The following is a 20433-nucleotide window of genomic DNA, read 5'->3' as shown; positions in this document are numbered from 1 at the left end:
TGTGTTCTAAGGTCCCTCCCAGCTGGGATGTTCTGTGTTCTAAGGTCTCCAGCCCAGCTGTGGCATTCTGTGTCTTGAGCTTTTTCCTCTCTCTGATGTACTCTGTGTTATGTGCAGAGGTCTTCTAACCTCTGGGCTTCCGTGAATGTCTCCCTGACCTGCTCCACCCCCAATTTCAGTACTCAGTGGTAATAGTATAGACAGGTATTATTTGTATGCCGTGCCTAGTTTGCCTTCATTTGTGGGTTGGTTCACAAAGGTCTCTTAAGCCTTTTCCACACATTTCCTCTCTCCCTCCTCAAGCCATTAGCCCCTTGAGAATGGGGGTCGTGTTCCCAGTTTCCCACCTTCTCCCATCCTTCCACGATGCCTAGCTCGGGCTCAGTTTATGTGACCACGGCACAGGTAAATGACTCTAATTGCTGTCTCCAGGATCAAGGTCAAGAAGGGACTACAAGTGACAGCTGCCCGTCCTGCTCACCCCTCCCTATGGACGGTCAAACTGGAAAAATTAAAAGGCTCCAGACATCACACGGTGCTCATTACCTGTCAAGCTGCCGGGCCTAAGTGGTCAGACACCAGGTAGGACTGGCCCCCACTATCCCAGAGGATTTTGTTACTGCCTGTGTACTAGGTGCTGGTACCAAGTACCAAGACAAAAGAGGTACAGGTCCTTCCCCAAAGGAGCTCACATTCTCATGGTATAGACAAACCACATACATGAATAATTATATACAAAATTGGTACAAAATGATTCTGAGATAGTTTGGGGGAGTGAAGACAGTGGCAGCAGAGGGGATCGGGAAAGGCCTTTCCCACAAAGTAGGAGTGGAGCTTTAAAGGAAGCTGGTGATTCCAGGAGACAGAGGTGAAGCGAGTACATTACAGGCATGGAGGACAGCCTGCAGACATGGAGTTGGGAAATGGAGCAGGCAGGCCAGTATGGCTTGACCATAGAGTTTGTAGGGAGGAGTTATATGCTGAAAGACTGGAAAAGGTAGGAAGGGGTGGGGCTGGGAAGAGCTTTAAATGCCCAAGAGAGGATTTAATATCTGGAGCTACTAGGGGACCACCAGAGTTTCTTGAGTGGGGAGAAGGCTAACGTGGTCAAACTTGTAAGAAGATCCCTCTGGCAGATACACAGAAGGTGAATTGGAGCGGGGAGAGATTTGAGGCAGGGAGGGCAGTCAGGAGGCAAGCAGTCATGAGGGTCTGAATTACGATGGCCCCTGTGGGTGTCAGTGTTATGTGGGAGTGGGTAAAGAGTGCAGGAGAGGGCCAAGGCTGCAGACTGGGTGGTGCCTTTGACTAGAGCGAGAAAGGTTGGACAAGGGACGGAGGGTTGGGGCGTGGGAGGCCAGAGGCCACAAGTTTTGTTTCAGACATAGGGAGTTTGGGATAAAGTCCAACAAGCAACAAGTGATTGGAGCCTGGAGCTCCCGAGAGAACCAAGTGGGCTCTGTAGATCTGGGTGTCCCCTGCGTAGTGAGGAGAATGGTGAGCCTGTAAGAGCTGAGAGAGCCTGGAGAGAAAAAGGAGATGGTCGAGAAGCGGCTGTGAAAACAGCCACGTGACGATCCGGAAATGGTGACTGGGAAGGAGGAGAACCCGGAGAGATCAGGGTCCTGAAAGCCCAGGGAGGAGGAGGAGGCGGGGGCAGCGCTGTGACAGGCTGCAGGAAGGTCAAGAAGGACACGGCCTGAGAACAGGCCGTTAGAGCTGACCACCCAGAGACCCTTGGTGACTTTGGAGGAGGAAGAGCCGGATTGTAGAGAGCTTGGAGAAGAGGGAAAGAGGCTGGGCAGACATGACTCGAGGACTTTGTCTGAGAGGTCAGACATACCAGGTGGTAGTGAACGGGCTGGGAGGGTCTACTGAAGGTTTGTAAAGAATGCCGGAGATCTGGGTGTATTCGAAGGCAATAGGAAAGGAGCCAGTTGATGGGGGTGATTGAAGACTAGAGGGAGAAGGGAAGATCAGATTAAGGGTACTTCTTGTAGGGGAGAACCACTTATTTAGAGATGGGGCATGGGTGGAAATGCTGACCAGAGGAGGAAGGGCCAGTTCTAGAAGGTGGCAGGGTGGGCTGCTGTTGTTTCGTGGCATTCTTTTAGGAGACTGGAAGAAAACAGGAGGGCTAGGATCCAGTGTGAGGAAGGAGATGTGATTGAGGGAGAGAATGGAGAGTCCTGGTTTGACTTTTCTCCTCCTCCTGGAAGCCTACCTGGATTCTCAGAGTTCCTGTGGGTGGACTTTGCCGTGGAGAACAGCACAGGGGCCACATCATCCACTCGTCCTGTCACGTGGCAGCTGGAATACCCAAGCCAGGTCCCTGAGGCCAAGAAGGATAAGATGGTGTGGGAGATCCTGGTGTCTGAGCGGGATATCCGGGCCCTCGTCCCAATGGCAAAGGTAACAGACCATGGGGTGGGCTAGGGTGGGGTTGCCTATTCACAGCCACCACCTTAGGACCGTGAGTTTCACCTTCTTCCTGTCCTAGGGGCATGCCAGGAAGGTACCTGGGGGTCCTTCTGGTTGTAAAGTACAAGAAAGAGAAGATGTATGCCAGGCATCTTGCAAGGGACTCTTCTAGGAAAGTCCAGGAGTCAGTGTGTGCAAAGGAACCAGAATTCAGTGTCAGGCCCCCATATGGTTGCCAGGATGGCATCAGGGGTGTGTTGGGCCCTAGGAAAAAACCTTGAATTGAGGACCATAGGATAGGCATAGGAACTTTAGTCAACTGACCCTGCTAGTGGTTGATCTAACCCCCTCCCTGCCTCGCAGACCGAGGAGCTGGTGAACACCTCCCCCCTGACTGGCGTTCCCCGAAGAGTGCCCATACGCCTGGTCACCGTGGAGCTGGGTGGAGCGGTAGTGGAGGTCACTGAGCAGGTGGGCTGTGAGTCGGCCAACACTCAAGTCCTTCAGGTGAGGGCGTGCGTCCCCCTCTCGGCCCCTGTCCCAGCACCTGCCTGCTGTGCCCATACCTCTACCCTACCCAGAATTGAGGCTCCTTCCCCCTTCAGAGGAAAAGCTTCTCCCAGACGGAATCCCCCCAGGGTCCTCCCCACAAGGGGGCCATTCAGACTCTGCTCAAAGGTCTCCAAAAAGGGGGAGCCCACCACCTCCCCAGGAAGCCTTTTCCACCCCTGGACAGGTCCAAGGAATCTTTCCCGGCACCCACCCCACTGCTCCTGGTTCTGCTCGCTAGGGCCAAGCAGAACGGACTGAGCCCTCCAGGGAGATCTCTTCCTCCACCAGCTACGAGGCCCCCATCCCTTCAGCTCAACTTCATGGAGCGTGGTACACAGTGGAAAGAATGCTGGGTTTGGAATCAGAGGATCTGAGTTCAAAGGCTGGCCTTCACTTTCCATGTGACCTTGGTCAAACCGATTCACTTTTTCAGGCCTCAGTTTCCTCAACTATTAAAATGAGGGGTGTGGACCAGATGGCCTCTAAAGTCCCTTTCATTTATTCACCTACAGCATCAAGACCCTTTTTCCATCCTGGTCCCTTTTGTCTGGACCAGGAATAGGGAACCTTGTAGACTGGAAGCCAGATGGAGCCCTCTAGGTCCTCAAGTGCGGCCCTCCAACTGAATCCAAACTTCACAGAACAAATCCCCTTCAAAAAAGGATTTATTCTGTAAAGCTTGACCTCAGTCAAAAGGCCACACCCCTAAATGGCCACATGTGGCCTCGAGGCCACAGGCTCTCCACCTGTTTCTGGACTCCGTCCAGACACTCCAAACAAGGCCATGTGAAAGGTCTGCTCTCAGTGGTGTGGATTAGGACTGAGCTATGGGGAAAAAACAGGCCAGGACTTGGTAGCAACCACAACGACAATCCAGTACTGTGGCTCCTCGTTATCTGACTACAGCCAGTGTTTCATCGAAGGTTGGTCTTCTTGGTCTCTCCGCCTGCCCCTCAGACTTTTCTCCGAAGCCCCCCAGCCAGTGTATGTGTGCTCGGGGAGCCCAGACTAGTTTGAATATCAGCCCAGATGAAAGGTAATCAAGAAGATAAGTCTGGAGAGGAAAAGCACAATAGACATGTCAGTGAAAAATCAGTGGATTTCAGTGCAGTGGAAAGCATGTGGTGTATTTGGAGTCCAAAGTCCTGGGTCAGAGGCTGGTCTCCACCACTTGAAATATAGTAACCTTCCTCTTCTCTGCCCCAGAGCCTACATTTCCTCTTTTGAAGATGAATTCGTGGTCTCAGAGGTTCTTTCCAGGTGATCATAGATTTAGAGCTAGGCCACTGGGTCTGAGATCTTCATTTTACAGTAGAGGAAACTGAGGCAGACTGATGAAGTGACTTGCCAAGAGTCAACCAGCTAGTGTCAGAGGCAGGACTCAAACACAGATCTTCCTGATTCCAAGTCTGGTGCTGTCTTCCGCGTGTCATGTTGCTCTAAACCTATGACCTTGGGGAAGCCACTTTCTCTGTAGTTTTCCCTGTGCTCCCCTCTGAGAAATGAGAGGGTTGAGGTAGTCGGTTGCTGAGATTCCTTCCAGCTCTGAGTCTTTGGGGCCACGTCCCCCACAGGGGTCTCTCCTCTGTACAATTAGGTTAGGTTGGATGGCCTTTCCCTCCCAGCTCTCAGCCACCCTCACCACTTGGTCAGCCACCTGCCCAGGTGTATGCTGCCCTCCTGAGCCCGCTGCCGCCCTCCAGGTGTCAGAAGCCTGTGATGAGGTGTTCGTGGAAGGCAAGGAGAGCCAGGGGGCACGGGGGGTCCAGGTGGACTTCTGGTGGCGCCGGCTCCGGGCCTCACTCCGAGTGACTGTGTGGGCTCCGCTGTTGCCGCTGCGAATCGAAATGACAGACACCACCCTAGAGCAAGTCCGCGGCTGGAGGGTCCCTGGGCCGGCCACCGGGTGAGCCAGGACACATTGGGTAACCAGTGCATTTCAGGAGTCTGGTTGGGTTGGCCTGCTGTCTGCACAGCCTGGACACTGGAGGGAACAGAGAGGAGGTGGGAGCAAGTCTGAGGCTGGAGGGTCCCTGGGCCGGCCACCAGGTGAGCCAGGATGCATTGGGTAACCATGGGTAACCAGTGCATTTCAGGAGTCTGGCTGGGGTGCCCAGCTGTCTGCACAGCCTGGACACTGGAGGGAACAGAGAGGAGGTTTCAGGATCCGGCCGGAGCTGGAGAGGAGAGCCTCTGGATGGGAGGGACTGCGCTGGGCTGCAGGGTGGCAGTCACCAGAATAACTCCCTCCCTTCTTCTGCCTCTTGGTCAGAAGGAGCTGGTGGAGATCTTTGCCCTGTTTTGTGACTCTGCCTTCTTGACTGTTCAAGAACGCCATAACCCTCCAGAACCCTGGCTCTGCCACTGGTCTAGGACCCCAAGGTCCCTTCCAGCCACGAGCCTATTGCCTCAAGACCCCTTACCAACATGGTCGCTTCTTGTGGACTCTTAGCAAGGCTGAGTTCAAGGGGAACCTTGGGGAAAGCACTGGGCTTCATTTTCCTCGAGCTTTGTACCAGGTCATGATTTCTAAGACACCCTCCAACTCTAAACCTCCAATCTTGTGATCCTGTAACCTCAGGGAAAACCTTTTTTGTGTGTCCCGGACCCCTTGGGCAGTCTGGGGAAACTGAGGAATCCCTTTTCAGAACCATGTTTTTAAAGGCATAAATTAAACCACATGGCATCTAAAAAAAAACCAATTCTACGAAATGAAGTTATCAGATGTTCACAGACCTCAGGTTAAGAACCTCTGGATTCTGCCCTTCAGGAGCAGGAAATAAGGCCAGTGTAGACTAGTGACGGATAGGGGTAGATACTATCAAGGGACCTATCCTAGAATGGACATGGGGTGAGAATAGCTTGGGCTGATTGAAGAGGGGACTGGGTATGGGTTGGAGAGGGGAGTTCCAGGCCATTGTCCTCCACTGACCGCTTTGTCCTTGTCCGGGTAGTGCCCCCACCGAGCCCGAGGAAGGAGGTGAGGAGGCAGACCGGCGGGCCCGGAGCTGCCGGCTACAGTACCAGCGCGCTGGTGTCCGCTTCCTTGTTCCTTTCGTTGCCCATCCTCAAGATGGAGGCCGCCATCTTACTTATCTCCTGGGCCCCGACTGGCTGCTGGATGTGTCTCACCTTGTCTCACCCCATGCCCGTGTCCAGGACCCCCGAGTGGCCACTCTGGAGGGGGGCAGTGTACTGGTTGGACGGGAGCCAGGGGTTACTTCCTTGGAGGTGAGAGGGAGTGTGGGGAGGATGGGGCAAGGAATAGCTGACAGGGGGTGGGGGTGTGGGGCCTAGAGCCTTCCACCTCCCCCTTCAGCTCTCCTTCCTGCCTTAGGTCCGTTCACCACTTTCTGACTCCATCCTTGGGGAACAGACTCTGTCTGTGACAGATGAAAAGGTCTCTGTGCTGGAACTTCGGGTACAGCCAGTGATGAGCATCTCATTGGCATTGAGCCGGGGCGCTGCCCACCCTGGGGAGATCACTGCAACCTGTTGGGCCCACACTACTCCACCCGGCTTGAAACAGGTGAAGGCCAGGGTGGGAGATGGGTCCATGGATGGGCAGGGCCAACCTCCCCAGAGGGAGACAGGGTCAGGGGCCCCACAGAGAGAAAGATGGAGGTAGCGGGGAGAGAGGGAGGAGGGAGGCCTTTTAATGACCGCAGGGTCAGCCCCTGGCCCTGGGCCCCCTCTGGAGTGTAGGGGAGGGGCCGGAAGGCAGGTAGGCGATTAACTGGCCTCTCTCCCTGTTGTTCGCTTCTCCGTGTTATCTCGTGGTCGTGTGGGTCTCTGTGTGTCTGTCCACATGGGTGGTGTCTGTGTGTCTCTGGTCTCCCATGCTGTGGCATCTCCCTCCCCCGTGGCCCTGTAGGAAGTCGCCTTCTCCCTATGGCTGGCCTTCTCGGACCACACCCTGGCTCCAGCAGAGCTGTTTGACCACAGGGACATGGCCCTGGCAGTCTCCACTGAGGAGCGGGGAGCCTTCTCGGCACTCCCTGGCGGGGAGCGTGGGGCCTTCTTTGGGGGGCTGGTGAGTGGAGGGGCCGATGAGGGGATGCCTCTGCAGGTGGGACTGCACTCCCCGGAGTCCTGCCGCCGGGGCAAACACCGGCCCCCGCTGGCCTCGGCCACGGCGTGGCTGGGGGCGCCCCCCGTCCCCCCGCAGCAGCACGAGCAGGTCCCCCCGGTCGCCTCTGTGCCCCCGGTCACTGAGAGCCACGGGGGAGGGGGGAGGCGGCAGGGGCCCAGGGGGGAGGGGGGACTGAGGAGCAAGTTTGAGCGTCCCGAGGACCTTGGGGAGGAGGCGGAAGACGAGGAGGAGGAGGAGGAAGAGATGGTGAGGGCCCCCCAGAGGGTGACGGACCTGGAGCTGGGGCTCTACGCCCTGCTCAGCATCTTCTGCCTGGCCATCTTCATTTTCCTTGTTAACGGCGTGGTCTTTGTGCTGCGGTACCAGCGCAAAGAGCCCCCGGATGCCCCTGCCTCTGGGGGCCCCACCTCCCCCCAGCCCCACAACTGGGTCTGGCTGGGGACGGATCAGGAGGAACTGAGCCGGCAGCTGGACCGGCGACCCCCCCGGGAAGAGAGGCCCCCCAGCCCGGCCCCTCCGGCCCCAGGGGAGGGAGGCTGCCACTGTGAGGGGGGAGGAGGGGGAGGAGGCAGCCCGGACCCTGCCCCACCCCTGGGGGCCACCCTGCCCCGAAAGGAGCCGGGGGGCCGGAGGAAGCGGGTGGAGTTTGTGACCTTTGCAGCCCGGCCCCCCGAGGAGCCTGCAGCCCCCGCAGTGCAGTCCATTCTGGTGGCCGGGGAGGATGACATCCGCTGGGTGTGTGAGGACATGGGGCTGAGGGACCCTGAAGAGCTGAGAAGCTACATGGAGAGAATCCGGGGTAGCTCCTGACCTCCAGTCCCATGATCCTGATGCCCAGCCTGGGGACTTAGGCCCGAAGTCCTGCGGGCGGGAGCCAGAACGCCCTTCCCCATCTGCAGACATCTCTCTTGGGGGTGCTGAACCAAGCCGTCCCATCTCCTTGCCTGTCACTCCTGCCCCCCTGAGGCCCTGACTGCCCACTCCCCGCTTCCTGTCTCATTGCTGTGGGGTGAGGAAGGGCTGGCGCCCTGTTATTTATGACAAATGTTTTATTCTTGCGTGGGGTACAAAATAAAGTGGAAAGGAAATATGGGGCCTGTCTCTTGTGACTCTGGTCGGGCCTGGCCCTTGGAGCCCTCCCTCAGCCACCCTCTCTCCCAGGGCAGCGGCGGCAGGTCGGAGTGGGAGCTGACCGCTCATAACGGTTGGCAATCCAGAGAAAGAGGAGGGCAGTGGCAGCCTGGATGCCAGCCAGCAGGAAGAAATAGAGATCCATCCGGCAATTGTTAATGTTTCCTGCAAGACAGGATCGAGCATACTAGGCCCCTGCCCCTGCCCTCGAAAGCCCAAGAGGGACCAGGCAGAGACAGCGGGTCTGGATTCAGATCTCTCATGACACCACCCACAAGTCATCAAACTTCCCTGGGCTCCCCCTCTGGGAAGGGAAGGTGTGGGGCCACCCCCTGACCCTCACACACCTTGGCTGCTGAATCCGGGGTGTCAGTGATGCTCTGACATCACTACCGCTTGCCCCTTGATTTCTCCTCTCCCTAAGAGTCAGTCTGGCCTCCCCCTTGCCCCCAAGAAAGGGGATTCCTTTGGGTTGTCTGATGGACGCCCTGCTCCTCACCTCTTCTAAACATCAGACACAGTGTGGGGAAGGAGGAGCAGGGTTGGGACCCTGGCCCTGCGGCTCCCTCAGTGTGGGACAGAGCAAGCCGATTCTCTTTTGTGGGTCTTAGTTTCCCGTCTGAGGAGTTTGGACTAGAGCCTCTGAACTGATGGTCATGATTGTCTAACACCAAGGCTCCTTCCAAGGGTGCCTTATCTTCACATCTGGGGCTTTAGGTGTCTGAGGGCACAGAATAGGCAAGGGCCCAACCTCTAACTTTACTCATGCACCCTCTTCCCATCCAACACACATACATACCATAATCCCTGGGACAGTGCAGCCAGCCCCCCGCTGGGAGGGACAGTAAAGCCACCAGGCCGGAGCCCAGAATTGAGCCGACCCCAGACAGGAAGTAGAAGATGCCCATGATGGCCCCCTGCATAGATCGGGGAGCTTCTGAGTAGGCAAACTCCAGACCTAGGACAGGGAGAGCAGGAACAGGGGAGGCTAGGGCAGCTGGAGAGTGGACAGGGGAGGAAACCCCAAGCCCAGGCCACAGATGCTAGGAAGCCCTTTATCTGCCCACTTCCCTCACTGGCTCTTGGCTCAGCTCTGAAGTGGGAAAGGGACCATATTTCAGCATCAGAGCAGAGACCTTGGTTGGTGAGCCTTGGAGGACAGCCTGGCTTGGTTCTGTTCTAGAGAAGGTCCAGGCCTCTGCACTCCCCCAGGTGACTGAGCTAGAATGGGGCCAGGCTCTGTTGGGGTTGCAGAGGGTACAAGTAAAGACTTTGGCTCTGGCCCTGTGTGAAGATTTTCTCCCTGTTGGACCTGGGGAAGCATGAAAGCTTCACCTGGTGCCCACAGGCCACTCCTGGAGCCACACTGACTTGGTCCTTGCTTTACCCGTTTTGACAGACAGTCATGCATGCCTTACAGAATCTCCCTGTGACCATGTCTACTTGTTTCCAGGTGGCCACCTCAGATTTCTTTCTGCCCTTTGGCAAACTCCTACCCAAGACCAAAAGCAATGGGCGGGTGCTCCCGAGGGGCAGATTAGAGCTTCACACAAGGCAAAACTGCCTGAACCATACGCAGGTGGAATGGACTGCCTTGAGAAGTGGCAAATTTCCTGTCCTTGGAAATCTGTAGGTGTTAGATGGAGGAGGGATTGTTGGCCATATTGGAGATAGGCTTGGCCCTCCCTGTGAGGTTGCTTACAATTTTGAGATCTGTGGTTCTTTGAGAAAGCAGGGGATCCAGGGAGAGCCCCTTTTCCTGCTTTGGGGAATAATTAGCGATCCCCACTTGGGGAGCATTTTTGACCTCTTCTGGATCCAACTGAGTCATCTGTCTACCTTCAATAAAGATGGTGCCCCCCATCCAACCATCCCTCCTTTGATACCCATGCACAAACCCTGATGGGCTCCTGGATTTGTGCAGGGAAGGGATTAAGGAGGATGGCTGTGGTACCTGGGATGCTGGCAAAGATCTCGCTGATGCCAATGAGGAGATACTGAGGGATCTGCCACCAGATATACATAGGCGCTGCAAAGTACACATCTTGTCCAATTTGCTGAGCCACCGTCTCATTGTGGTGAATGTGTTGGAGCCTCTTGGTCTCCAGGATGCCTGTTGGGGAGTCATCAGGGCTGAGAAACTTGGGGACTGTGGGCTGCTGCCTCCCAGCCATCATCTACAGTACTGATTTACCCATCAGAGGGCACAACCCTGCAGCACAGGCCTGCCCCAGTAGGCAAGGGACTGTGCTCTTGGACTGTCTGTGTCATGAGAGGAGAGGGTAGTATAAGGGGAAGGCCCCTTGACTGCTCTCAAGACACCTGGGTTTGAGTCCCAACTTTGTCATCCTTATGTTTGACTCTGGGCTAGTCATGACCCTTCTTTGGCTTCAAGTTTCTGCTCTGTGAAAGAAGGGTTTGAGTTATATGCCTTAAAGGAACCTCCCCGATCTCCCATTCCATGTTCTAACATACCTTCCCAGCTCTGACATTCTGTGTTCTAAGGTACCTTCCAGTTCTGACATTCCATGTTCTAAGGTTCCTCCCAGCTCTGACATTCCATGTTCTAAGGTTCCTTCTAGCTCTGATATTCCATGTTCTAAAATACCCTCCCAGCTCTGACATTCTGTGTTTTAAGGTACCTTCCAGTTCTGACATTCCATGTTCTAAGTTTCCTCCCAGCTCTGACATTCCATGTTCTAAGGTTCCTTCTAGCTCTGATATTCCATGTTCTAAAATACCCTCCCAGCTCTGACATTCTGTGTTTTAAGGTACCTTCCAGTTCTGACATTCCATGTTCTAAGGTTCCTTCTAGCTCTGACATTCCATGTTCTAAGGTACCCTCCCAGCTCTGACATTCCATGTTCTAAGGTTCCTTCTAGCTCTAACATTCTATGTTCCAAAGTCCCTTCTAGCTGCAGCATACTATCTTATATGTCCTAAAATGACTCACCCTTCACTGACATTCTATATTTTAGAGCCTTCAATGACTTCTATGACATCCTGTGTTCCAAACTGTGAGGTCCCTCTCAGTTCTGACATGCTTGGTTCTATGTTCTATAGTCCCTTCTAGGTCTGAAACTTTATGGCCCATCATCTAAACTCCTATTCAGCTGCCACACTCCATGCCCCCCATTCTAAGGGCCCCCAGTTCTTGGCATAATGTTCTCTAGTACAAGGATGGGCAGTTTTATCTTTCCTACCATGGTGTGTCTGATTTAGCCCTAGGGCCTCCATCACCGGCACAGAACAACTCGGATCTCTGCCTATGATGGCCAGATCCGGCCTCAGCTCCCCCACACTGCACTGTGGCTGTCAGGCTACCCTCCCCTATGCCCAGTAGGGTCCCCACACCCCATTCCCCAGAATGACCTGCCACAATGACGGAGGTAAAACCAAAGAACATGCCCAGGGCCATCTTCTTGAGAAGTGAGGGGAGCAGCTTCCTCCGCTGCAGGAACGGATCGAGAACATGGTCCTTCAAGGGGACCAGAATCAGCACCATGATCACGTTGGCCAAAAGGAGCCAGGCTTCTGGAAACTGGGAGGGAGGGAAACAGATCAAGACCTATCATGATGCCTGAGAAGCAGAGGGTGGGGGGGGGGGGAACCAGGTCAGGGCCAGTGCATGGGCTGATGGGATGTCTGCAGGTATTTGGGACAGAGGAGCACAGCAAGGGGAAGCCCTTAATCAGTTATTGACTAGATGGAAGACACCAGCTCAGGTTACCAGTTAGGTGAGACTCAGGATGCCCTGACCCAGTAAAGGCCCCCGATCTTCCAGCAGCCACAGGTCAGAGAGGGAGGTGGAGAAGAAGGCAGAAATAAGTGGGAAGCTGAGCAGATGCTTCCAGGGAGCCCCAGGGTGCAGCCAGGAGCTAAGGCTCAATCTAACTCTGTTCCTTCTCTGTGACCCAGTAAAGGGCTCTGTTCATAGAATGTGGGAAATAAATTCAGAGGGGAGGTGGGGATTTAATTGGAAAGAAAGATGGATTTGGAATCAAGAGACCTGAATCTGTCCTGGCCCATACACACTTAACAGCTGTGTGAACTTTGCAAAGTACTTGGCCTTTCTGGGCATCTTGTTTTCTCACAGGTAAAATGGGGCTATTAATGTTCCCTACAGGGCTGGCAGGAGGGAGGACTTTGTAACCATCAGAGCACTGGAGAAAGGGGAGATGTCTATGAATTGAACTGATTGGCCATCTCTGAGTGTCCTCACCAGGAGAATGAACAGGTCCTGCTAGGACCTCAATTCTCAAACTTTCTGGTCCAAGGGCCCCTTTATACTCTTAAAAGTTTCTGCAGAACCCCCTCCAAAGTGCTTTAGTTTATGTGAGTTCTATCTACCAATATTTACCATATTAGAAATAAAAGCATCGGGGGTGACTAGGTGGTGCAGTGAATAGAGCACTGGCCCTGGAATCAGGAGGACCTGAGTTCAAATCCAGCCTCAGACACTTAACACAAAACTAGCCATGTGACCTTGGGCAAGTCCCTTAACCCCAATTGCCCTGCCTTCCCCCTCCAAAAAAAAAAAGCAAAGAAAACAAAAGAAATAAAAGCATTTTAAAGTTATTGTGAAAATAATTTTGACCTTGAGGACCCCCTGACAGGGTCTTGGGGTCCCCCAGGAGACCCTCTCCCCAAGCACAGTTTGAGACTGGCTGGACTAGCTGGTCTCTGAGGCCTCTTTTAATATGGTCATTCTGTGCTTTCATTTCTAATATCTATGGATGCTCTGGCATTCTGTGTTCTAAGGTCCCTTCTAATACTGACTTTCTGAAAGTCCCTTTCAACTCCAATATTCCATTTTGGAATATATCCAAGTTTCTGTCTCTCTGGTGCTGACATTCTGTGTTCCATGATTCCTTCCAGATTTGACATTCCACGTTCTAAGGCCTCTCTCAGCTCTGACATTCTGTGTTCTAAGGCCCCTCCCAGCTCTGACATTCCCTGGTACCAGGGCCTTCCCAGGCCTAACATTCTATCTTCTCTGCTCTGATATTCATGTTCTAAGGCCTCTCTCAGCTCTGACATTCTGTGTTCTAAGGGTCCTCCCAGCTCAGATATTCTGTGTTTCTCAAGTGACTTCCAACCCTGTTTTCTGAGGTTTCTCCCGGCTCTGACATGACATGTTCTGTTTTCCAAGGTCCCTTGCTGGTTCTGATGTTCTTGGTTCCTCCTAGTTCTAATTCCTATGGACCTATAATTCTTCAGTAGACCCTGGTCAGTAAGAAGTTCGTTCTACAGATGGGGAAATTGATGATGAGGGAATAGGAGCAGCCTGGCCTAGGTTACACAGCTAACAAGTGTCAGACCCAGTTCTGGTACCTCTCCACCCCATCCCCCACCCCTGCACATGGCCCTTCATGTGGAATTATAGGAATTAACCTAGCCTATCTATTGACCAAGGCTCACTTCCTGTCTCCCAGAAGCCTTGGGGAGCTGGCTATGGATCAGGGCAAGGCTGTTTCAGTTCCTGGTCTTGGTGGGGAGGGGGGTCAGTTGGAAAGGATGGGACTTTGTCTTACCCTGTAGCTGCTACTGTCCTGGGAAAACTTGTTGTTGCTGCCATTGTCCAAGTGGGTCTGGAAAATGTGTGGGATTTGGAGATGCAAACCCTGGAGGACATAAGTGGTCTGCATCTGGGGTAGAGACAGAGGACAGGCTAGGAGTCAGGGTCACAGATTTCCCCAGATTCACGAGGAGTCTCCCAGAATTCTCCTGGATGCTTCCAACCCCTAGGTAGGATGCTGCCCCCACCCACCTAGCCCCTCCCTGCCACAAGTTACTAAGAAACAGAGTAGGCAACATTTCTAGCATCAGGGAGGAGGTGGGACTTTCCCAGGGTCCCTTTTCCTAGAATTGAGCTATTCCAACCTAGTGCCTCCCACATACTCTGTGGTATTGCCCAGCCCTGCAGTTCTATGGCCCAGGGAATTCCCAATGAGAAAATCTGCCCTGCCACTTATGGTCTTAGAGAGTAGCCTGGAACAGAGGTCCAGGATCACCTCACCTGTTTGTGCTTGAGGTAGGACCTGAATGCAGGTCCTCCTGCATGGCCAGTGAATTGAGTACCAGGCCTAGAATCAGAAAGACTCATCTTCCTGAGTTTAAATTTGGCCTCAGGTACTTCCTAGCTGTGTGATTCTGGTTAAGCCACTTAACCTATTTGCCTACATTTTATCATCTGTCAAATGAGCTGGAGAAGGAAATGGTAAACCACTCCAGTATCTCTGCCAAGAAAACTCCAAATGGGGTCATGAAGAGTCACACATGACTGAACACAACTGCAGAGCAACAAAGAAATGAGTGGACCTTTCTCTCCACGTACATGGCACCTTCACCAAAACTGACCATGTGTTAAGGTATGAGCACCTCATGACCAAACGCAGAAAAGTAGAAACAGTAAACACTTCCTTTTCAGACTACAATGCAATAAATTATATTTAATAAAGGGCCATGGAAGCATAGATTAGAAATAATTGAAAACTAAATAATCTAATCCTGAGGAATGAGTGGGTCAAAAAAAAATCATGGAAACAATCAATAACTTCATTCAAGAGAAAGACAACAATGAGACAACATACCAAGATTTATGGAATGCAGCCAAAGCAATACTTAGGAGAAAATTTATATCTCTAAATGCTTATATCAATAAAACAGAGACAGAGCAGATCAATAAATTAGGCTTATTCCAGAAAAAAAAGAACAGATTAAAATCCTCAATTAAACACCAAAATTGAAGCCCTGAAAATCAAAGGAGAGATTAATAATATTGAAAGTAAGAAAACCATTGAACTAAAAAATAAAAGTAGGAGCTGGATTTATGAAAAAAACAATAAAATAAGTAAACCAATGGTTAATTTGATTAAGGAAAGAAAGAAGAAAACAAAAATGTTTTAAATTCACAACCAATGAAGATGAAATTAAAGCAATGATTAAGAGCTTTTTTGCCCAATTATATGTCAATAAATCTGACAATCTAAGGAAAATGGATGAATATTTATAAAAATATAAATTTTACCCATATGCCCTATTAATATAGAGGAGTAAACAGAATACTTAAATAGCCCTGTCTTAGAAAAAAGAAATTAAACAAACCATCAACGAGCTCCCCAAGAAAGGATCCCCAGGACCAGATGAATTCACAAATCAATTCTACTGAACATTCAAAGAGCAATTAATTACAATACTATATCAATGATTTGGTGAAATAGGCAAAGAAGGAGTCCTACTAAATTCCTTTAAGACACAAATATGGTGCTGATTCTTAAACTTGAAACAGTAAAAATAAAGAAAACTATAGAACAATATCCTTAATAAATATTGATGCAAAAATTTTACATAAAATACTAGGAAGGAGATTATAGAAATATATCAGAAGAAACATACACTATGACCAAGTGGGATTTATACTGGGAATGTAGGGCTAATTCAATATTAGGAAAAACTATCAACATAATTGATGATATCAATCAAGACCATATCAACAAAAATAATGAAAACCGTGATTATCTCACTAGATATGATTACATGATTATCTTCACTAGATGCAGAAAAAGCTTCTGACAAAATGCAATATATATTCCTATTAAAAACACAGAAAGCATAGGAATAAATGGAGCTTTCCTTAAAATGTTAAGTAGTATCTACCCGAAACCATCAGCAAGCATGATCAGTAATGGAGATAAGAGAGATCAGAGGAGAAACAAGGATGCCTGTTATCACCATTATTATTCAATGTTGTTCTAGAAATGACAGTTACAGCAATAAGAGAAGAAAAAGAAATTGAAGAAAAGAGAATAGACAATGAGGAAACAAAATGATCATTCTCTGCAGATTGTATGATGGTACACTTAGAGAATCCTATAGAATCAACTACAAAGCTACTGGAAACAATTGCTAAAAATGAAATAAATCCACATAAATCATTAGTATTTCTATAATTTCAAAACCAGTGAACTAATAAATAAAACTAGAAGCTGGTTTTATTTAAAAAAAAAAACAATAAAATGAATCCTGTGTTAATTTATTAAGAAAAGAAATAAGAAAATCAAAATGTTTAAATTCACAACCAATGAAGATGAAATTAAAGCAATGATGAGGAGCTTTTTTGCCCAATTACATTGGCAATATATTATCCCTTCTGTATCATAGAGGTACTTAGAAGATGCATAGAAGACGCAGTGCTTCCACAGTATGGGAAATCTATTTAAAAAATGTTTATGCCCTCTTGTCAGAGAAGTCTGAAGGTTTTCTTTTTCTTTTATGGCACCTTACTGTAAAATTTGGGTTGCTATTATATGATACTATACATATATTTTATGCACTTCTCAGTTTCTAAACTTTTTCTGTGTCACCTGCTGGCCTTCGCATATCATCTGTGGTTTCTGCAAAATCCCCTCCCAAATTCCCATTTAATTTCTTATGTGCACCTGTGATATATTAAAACAACGATGGGGAAAGTCATGATGTGGAAGGGATAACTATTACCAACAAAGCCTAGCAGCAAGAGATAGAAAGAGAAATTTCATCTAAAATAGCTGTAGACAACACAAAATAGGAGGTAGTTTATCTGCCAAGAAAAACTCAGGAACTATATGAACACAATTAGACAACACTTTTCACACAAATAAAGTAAGATCTAAACAATTGGAGAAATATTAATTGCTCATGGATAGGCTGAGCCATATAATAAAAATGACAATTTTACCTAAATTAATTTGCTTACTCAGTGCCATACCAATCTAACTACCCAAAAATTATCTTATGCAGCTAAAAAAAAATAACAAAATTCATCTTGAAGAACAAAAGGTCAATATCCAGAATCAATGAAAGAAATGTGAAGGAAGGTGGCCTAGCTGTATCAGATCTCAAACAGTACAACAAAGCTGTAATCACCAAAACAATTTGGTATTGCCTAAGAAATAGAATGGTGAATCAATGGAATAGATTTGGTATATAATACACAGTCATAAGTGACCATAGTAATCTAGTGTTTGACAAACCCAAAGATCCAAGATTTTGGGACAAAAAATCACTGTTTGACAAAAATTGCTGGGAAAACTGCAAAGAAGTTTGACAGAAACTAGGCAGAGACCAACATCTCATACTGTATACCAAGATAAGGTCAACATGGGTACATGATTTAGACACAAAGGATGATGCCATATGCAAATTAGGGGAGCATGGTATATAATTGCCAGATTTATGGATGACCAAACAAGAGATAGAGAGCATTACAGAATGTAAAACTGATCATTTTTATTATATCAAATTAAAGATTTTACACAAACAAAACCAATGAAGCCAAGATTAGAAAGAAAGTAGGAAATTGGGGAAGTTTTTTTTACAGCAGTTTTCTGTGATAAAGACCTCATTTCTCAAATATATAGAGAGCTGAGCCAAATTTATAAGAATATGAGTCATTATCCAATTGATAAATGGTCAAAGAATATAAACAAGCTGTTTTCAGAAGTAGAAATCAAAGCTATTTATAGTCATATGAAAATCTAAATTCCTTTGAGTAGAAAAATGCAAATTAAAACAACCCTGAGGTATCACTTCAAACTTATCAGATTGGCTCATATGACAGAAAAGAAAAATGATAAATGTTGGAAGGAATGTGTAAAAATAGGGATGCTAGTGCGCGGTTGGTGTTTTGAACTTATGTAACCATTTTGAAGAGCAATGCGGAACTGTGCTCAAAGGACTATAAAATCATGTGTATCCTTTGTTTCAGCAATGCCACTACTAGGTCTGTACCCCAAAGAAATCAAAGGAAAAGGAAAAGGACAAATATATTCAAAAAATTTTAGCAGTTTTTTTTAGTGGTGGCTAAGAATTGGAAATGGAGGGAATGCCCATCAATTGGGGAATGGCCAAACAAGTTGTGGTATATGATTGTGATGGAATAATATTGTGTGAAGTTATGAGTAGGGTAGTTTTAGAAAAACCTGGAAAGACTTACATGAGCTGATGCAAAGCGAAGTGAACAGAACCAGGAAAACATTGTATATAGTAACAGCAATATTGTATGGTGAGCAACTGTGAATGACTTAGCTCTTCTCAAGACAATTCAGAAGGACTCCTGATGAAAAATGCTGTCCATCCCCAGAGAAAGAACACATGGAGTCTGAATGCAAATTGAAGCAAACAACAGACTCATGAAGAGTAAGTATTTGTTAGTCAGCATCTGTATCAGGCATTTCAGACCTTCTAGTGGACTGCCTGGCATCTCCCACTCCTGCCCTGTACATATTCCCGAACTCTGTCTGAAAAGCTGGCCCTCAAGGGGAGATATGGGGGATAGACTCCTCAGCAGAGGAGGAAGAATGTGAGGGACACTCACCTGGAAATACACCATCCAGTAAGGTACCAGTGTCAGCATCACCGGCAAGATCCTCACCAGCACCCGGAAGTTGGTGACATCTTCATGGTGGGAAGCACCCCACAGAGACTGCCTGCCAGGTGGTTCATCCACATCTTGTGAGGCTCTATGAGGGGAGCAGTGTGCAGACACCAGCCAATGGAGTTATCTCCAAATTCATCATCCCCTCCCCATCCTTATCCTCACCATTCATTCATTCAACAATCATTTACCAAATGTCTACCGTGTTCCAGGCACTGTAGGTGTGAGAGATTCAAAGACAAAAACAAAACTGTCTCTGACCTCAAGAACTTGGGGTCTATTGGAGGAACACCACATGGATACATACACGTAAATACAAAATACATTTTAGAGATGGGATATCAGTTGAGGGTATCAGAATGGGCCTCGTATAGGAGATAGCACTAGGTGAGTTTTGAATGGATGGGAGGATCATAAGAGGCAGAGGTAAAGAAAGAGTGCACTCCAGGCATAGCAGGCAATTTGTACAAAGGCATGGAAGTAGGAGATGGAATTTAATATACTATCACCATCTTTTCTCCTGAGTTTCATTCCCATATGAGTGACTGCCTGTTGGATATTTCTTCCTGGATGTCCCACTGGTACCTCAAACTCAACTTTTCCAAAACAGAATTCATGAACTTTGCCCCCAAATCCGTCTGTCACCTACCCTTTCCTGAAGTTTCCTATTTCTGCTGAGGGTGTCACCATCCTTCAGTCATCCAGGTTCCCAAGCCTAGTCATCTTTAATTCTTCATTCTTATCCTACATATCCAAGTAGTCATCAAATGTTGGCATTCTACCTTCATACAAATCTCCCTTCTCTCTACTCATACGAGCATCACTCTTGTTCAGAACCTCATCAGCTCTCACATCGATTATTGTAATGGCTTTCTTGCTAGTCTCCCTGCCTCAAAACTTTGCCTTTTTAATATATTTTCTCACATGACTGTCAAAGTAGCTTTTCAATAAAATCCCATGGTTCCCCATCACCACTAGTATCAAGTGCAAATTCTCTTTGAAGCCCTTCACAACCTGGTTCCAACCCACCATTCCAGATTTGCATAGATTTCTTTCCTCCTGTCTAATGATACTGGCTTTCTCTCTGCTCCTCACTCATGATTCCCCACCCAAGTCTCTATGCCTGTCCTCCACGCCTAGAATGCATTCCTTCTTTACCTTTGCCTCTTAGAATTCCTAGTTTCCCTCAAAACTGTGCTCAATCATGACCTTCTACATACATGAAACTTTTCCTGATTCTTCCCCACCTCTACTCCCTGCCCCCAGCTGCTAGGGCCCACCCATATACATTTAAAATGATTTTGTATCTATTTTTATATACTTATATATGTATAATGGTTCCATCAGCACTAAAGGGACTGTGGATTGACCCGTGTTTCAGGGATATATTTAGATAGATAAGATCTGGAACACTCCACTTCTGGTCTCCAAGGGAGACTATACATGATGTATATACATTGTTATTATCAAAATATTTAGGCAGCCCTTGAGGGAGGAGACTGTTGCACTTTCTGTCTTTGTATTCCCAGAGTCTGGCACATAGTAGGTTCTTAATAAATGATTGATTGGCTGATTCTTATCCTGGTATGTTACTTATTCTCTATCCCTGATGTCATGAGTCACTTCTGTTCCCTGGGCCTCATTCTCCACCTCAGTCAAGTAAAGGAAGTGTTGCTAGATGGTCTTGGAGGTCCCTTCCAGCTATAATCCTGTGTTCCTTGGCATCACCACCTTCATCATCATTGCCAGAATGATCATCTTACCTGACTAAGCACTGGCAGCACCGAGGACAGCACCTTTGGAGGGCAAGCTTCAGCAT

The 20433-nt window shown here is 48.8% G+C and overlaps 3 protein-coding genes across 3 annotated transcripts in view; 1 reads left to right on the top strand and 2 right to left on the bottom strand.

Moving 5' to 3' along the window:
* Nucleotides 1-8158, top strand: part of TMEM132A (transmembrane protein 132A) — a 12737-nt gene extending 4579 nt beyond the window's left edge. Inside the window, exons 5-11 of the mRNA XM_069108553.1 lie at nucleotides 433-582; nucleotides 2220-2412; nucleotides 2785-2928; nucleotides 4677-4879; nucleotides 5928-6204; nucleotides 6311-6502; nucleotides 6848-8158. Of these exons, the coding sequence (XP_068964654.1) occupies nucleotides 433-582; nucleotides 2220-2412; nucleotides 2785-2928; nucleotides 4677-4879; nucleotides 5928-6204; nucleotides 6311-6502; nucleotides 6848-7876 (2188 nt within the window). The 3' untranslated portion in view covers nucleotides 7877-8158. The remainder of the gene's footprint in view (nucleotides 1-432; nucleotides 583-2219; nucleotides 2413-2784; nucleotides 2929-4676; nucleotides 4880-5927; nucleotides 6205-6310; nucleotides 6503-6847) is intronic.
* The window catches only part of PRPF19 (pre-mRNA processing factor 19), a 353360-nt gene that overhangs the window by 32802 nt on the left and 300125 nt on the right, over nucleotides 1-20433 (bottom strand). The gene's annotated exons all lie outside the window — the stretch shown is intronic.
* The window catches only part of SLC15A3 (solute carrier family 15 member 3), a 19990-nt gene continuing 7654 nt past the window's right edge, over nucleotides 8098-20433 (bottom strand). Inside the window, 7 exon segments of the mRNA XM_069108554.1 lie at nucleotides 8098-8362; nucleotides 8997-9155; nucleotides 10152-10310; nucleotides 11570-11738; nucleotides 13732-13845; nucleotides 18555-18699; nucleotides 20378-20433. The exon segment at nucleotides 20378-20433 is cut by the window's right edge and continues 10 nt beyond it. Coding sequence (XP_068964655.1) covers nucleotides 8208-8362; nucleotides 8997-9155; nucleotides 10152-10310; nucleotides 11570-11738; nucleotides 13732-13845; nucleotides 18555-18699; nucleotides 20378-20433 — 957 coding nt within the window. The 3' untranslated portion in view covers nucleotides 8098-8207.

Source organism: Petaurus breviceps, unplaced genomic scaffold (genome assembly GCF_028583685.1).
Source record: "Petaurus breviceps papuanus isolate PSGF00001 unplaced genomic scaffold, PetGlider_PUasm1.0 90397, whole genome shotgun sequence".
In the NCBI taxonomy this organism is placed as follows: Eukaryota; Metazoa; Chordata; class Mammalia; order Diprotodontia; family Petauridae; genus Petaurus; species Petaurus breviceps.
This window is presented reverse-complemented; position numbering and strand designations above follow the sequence as displayed.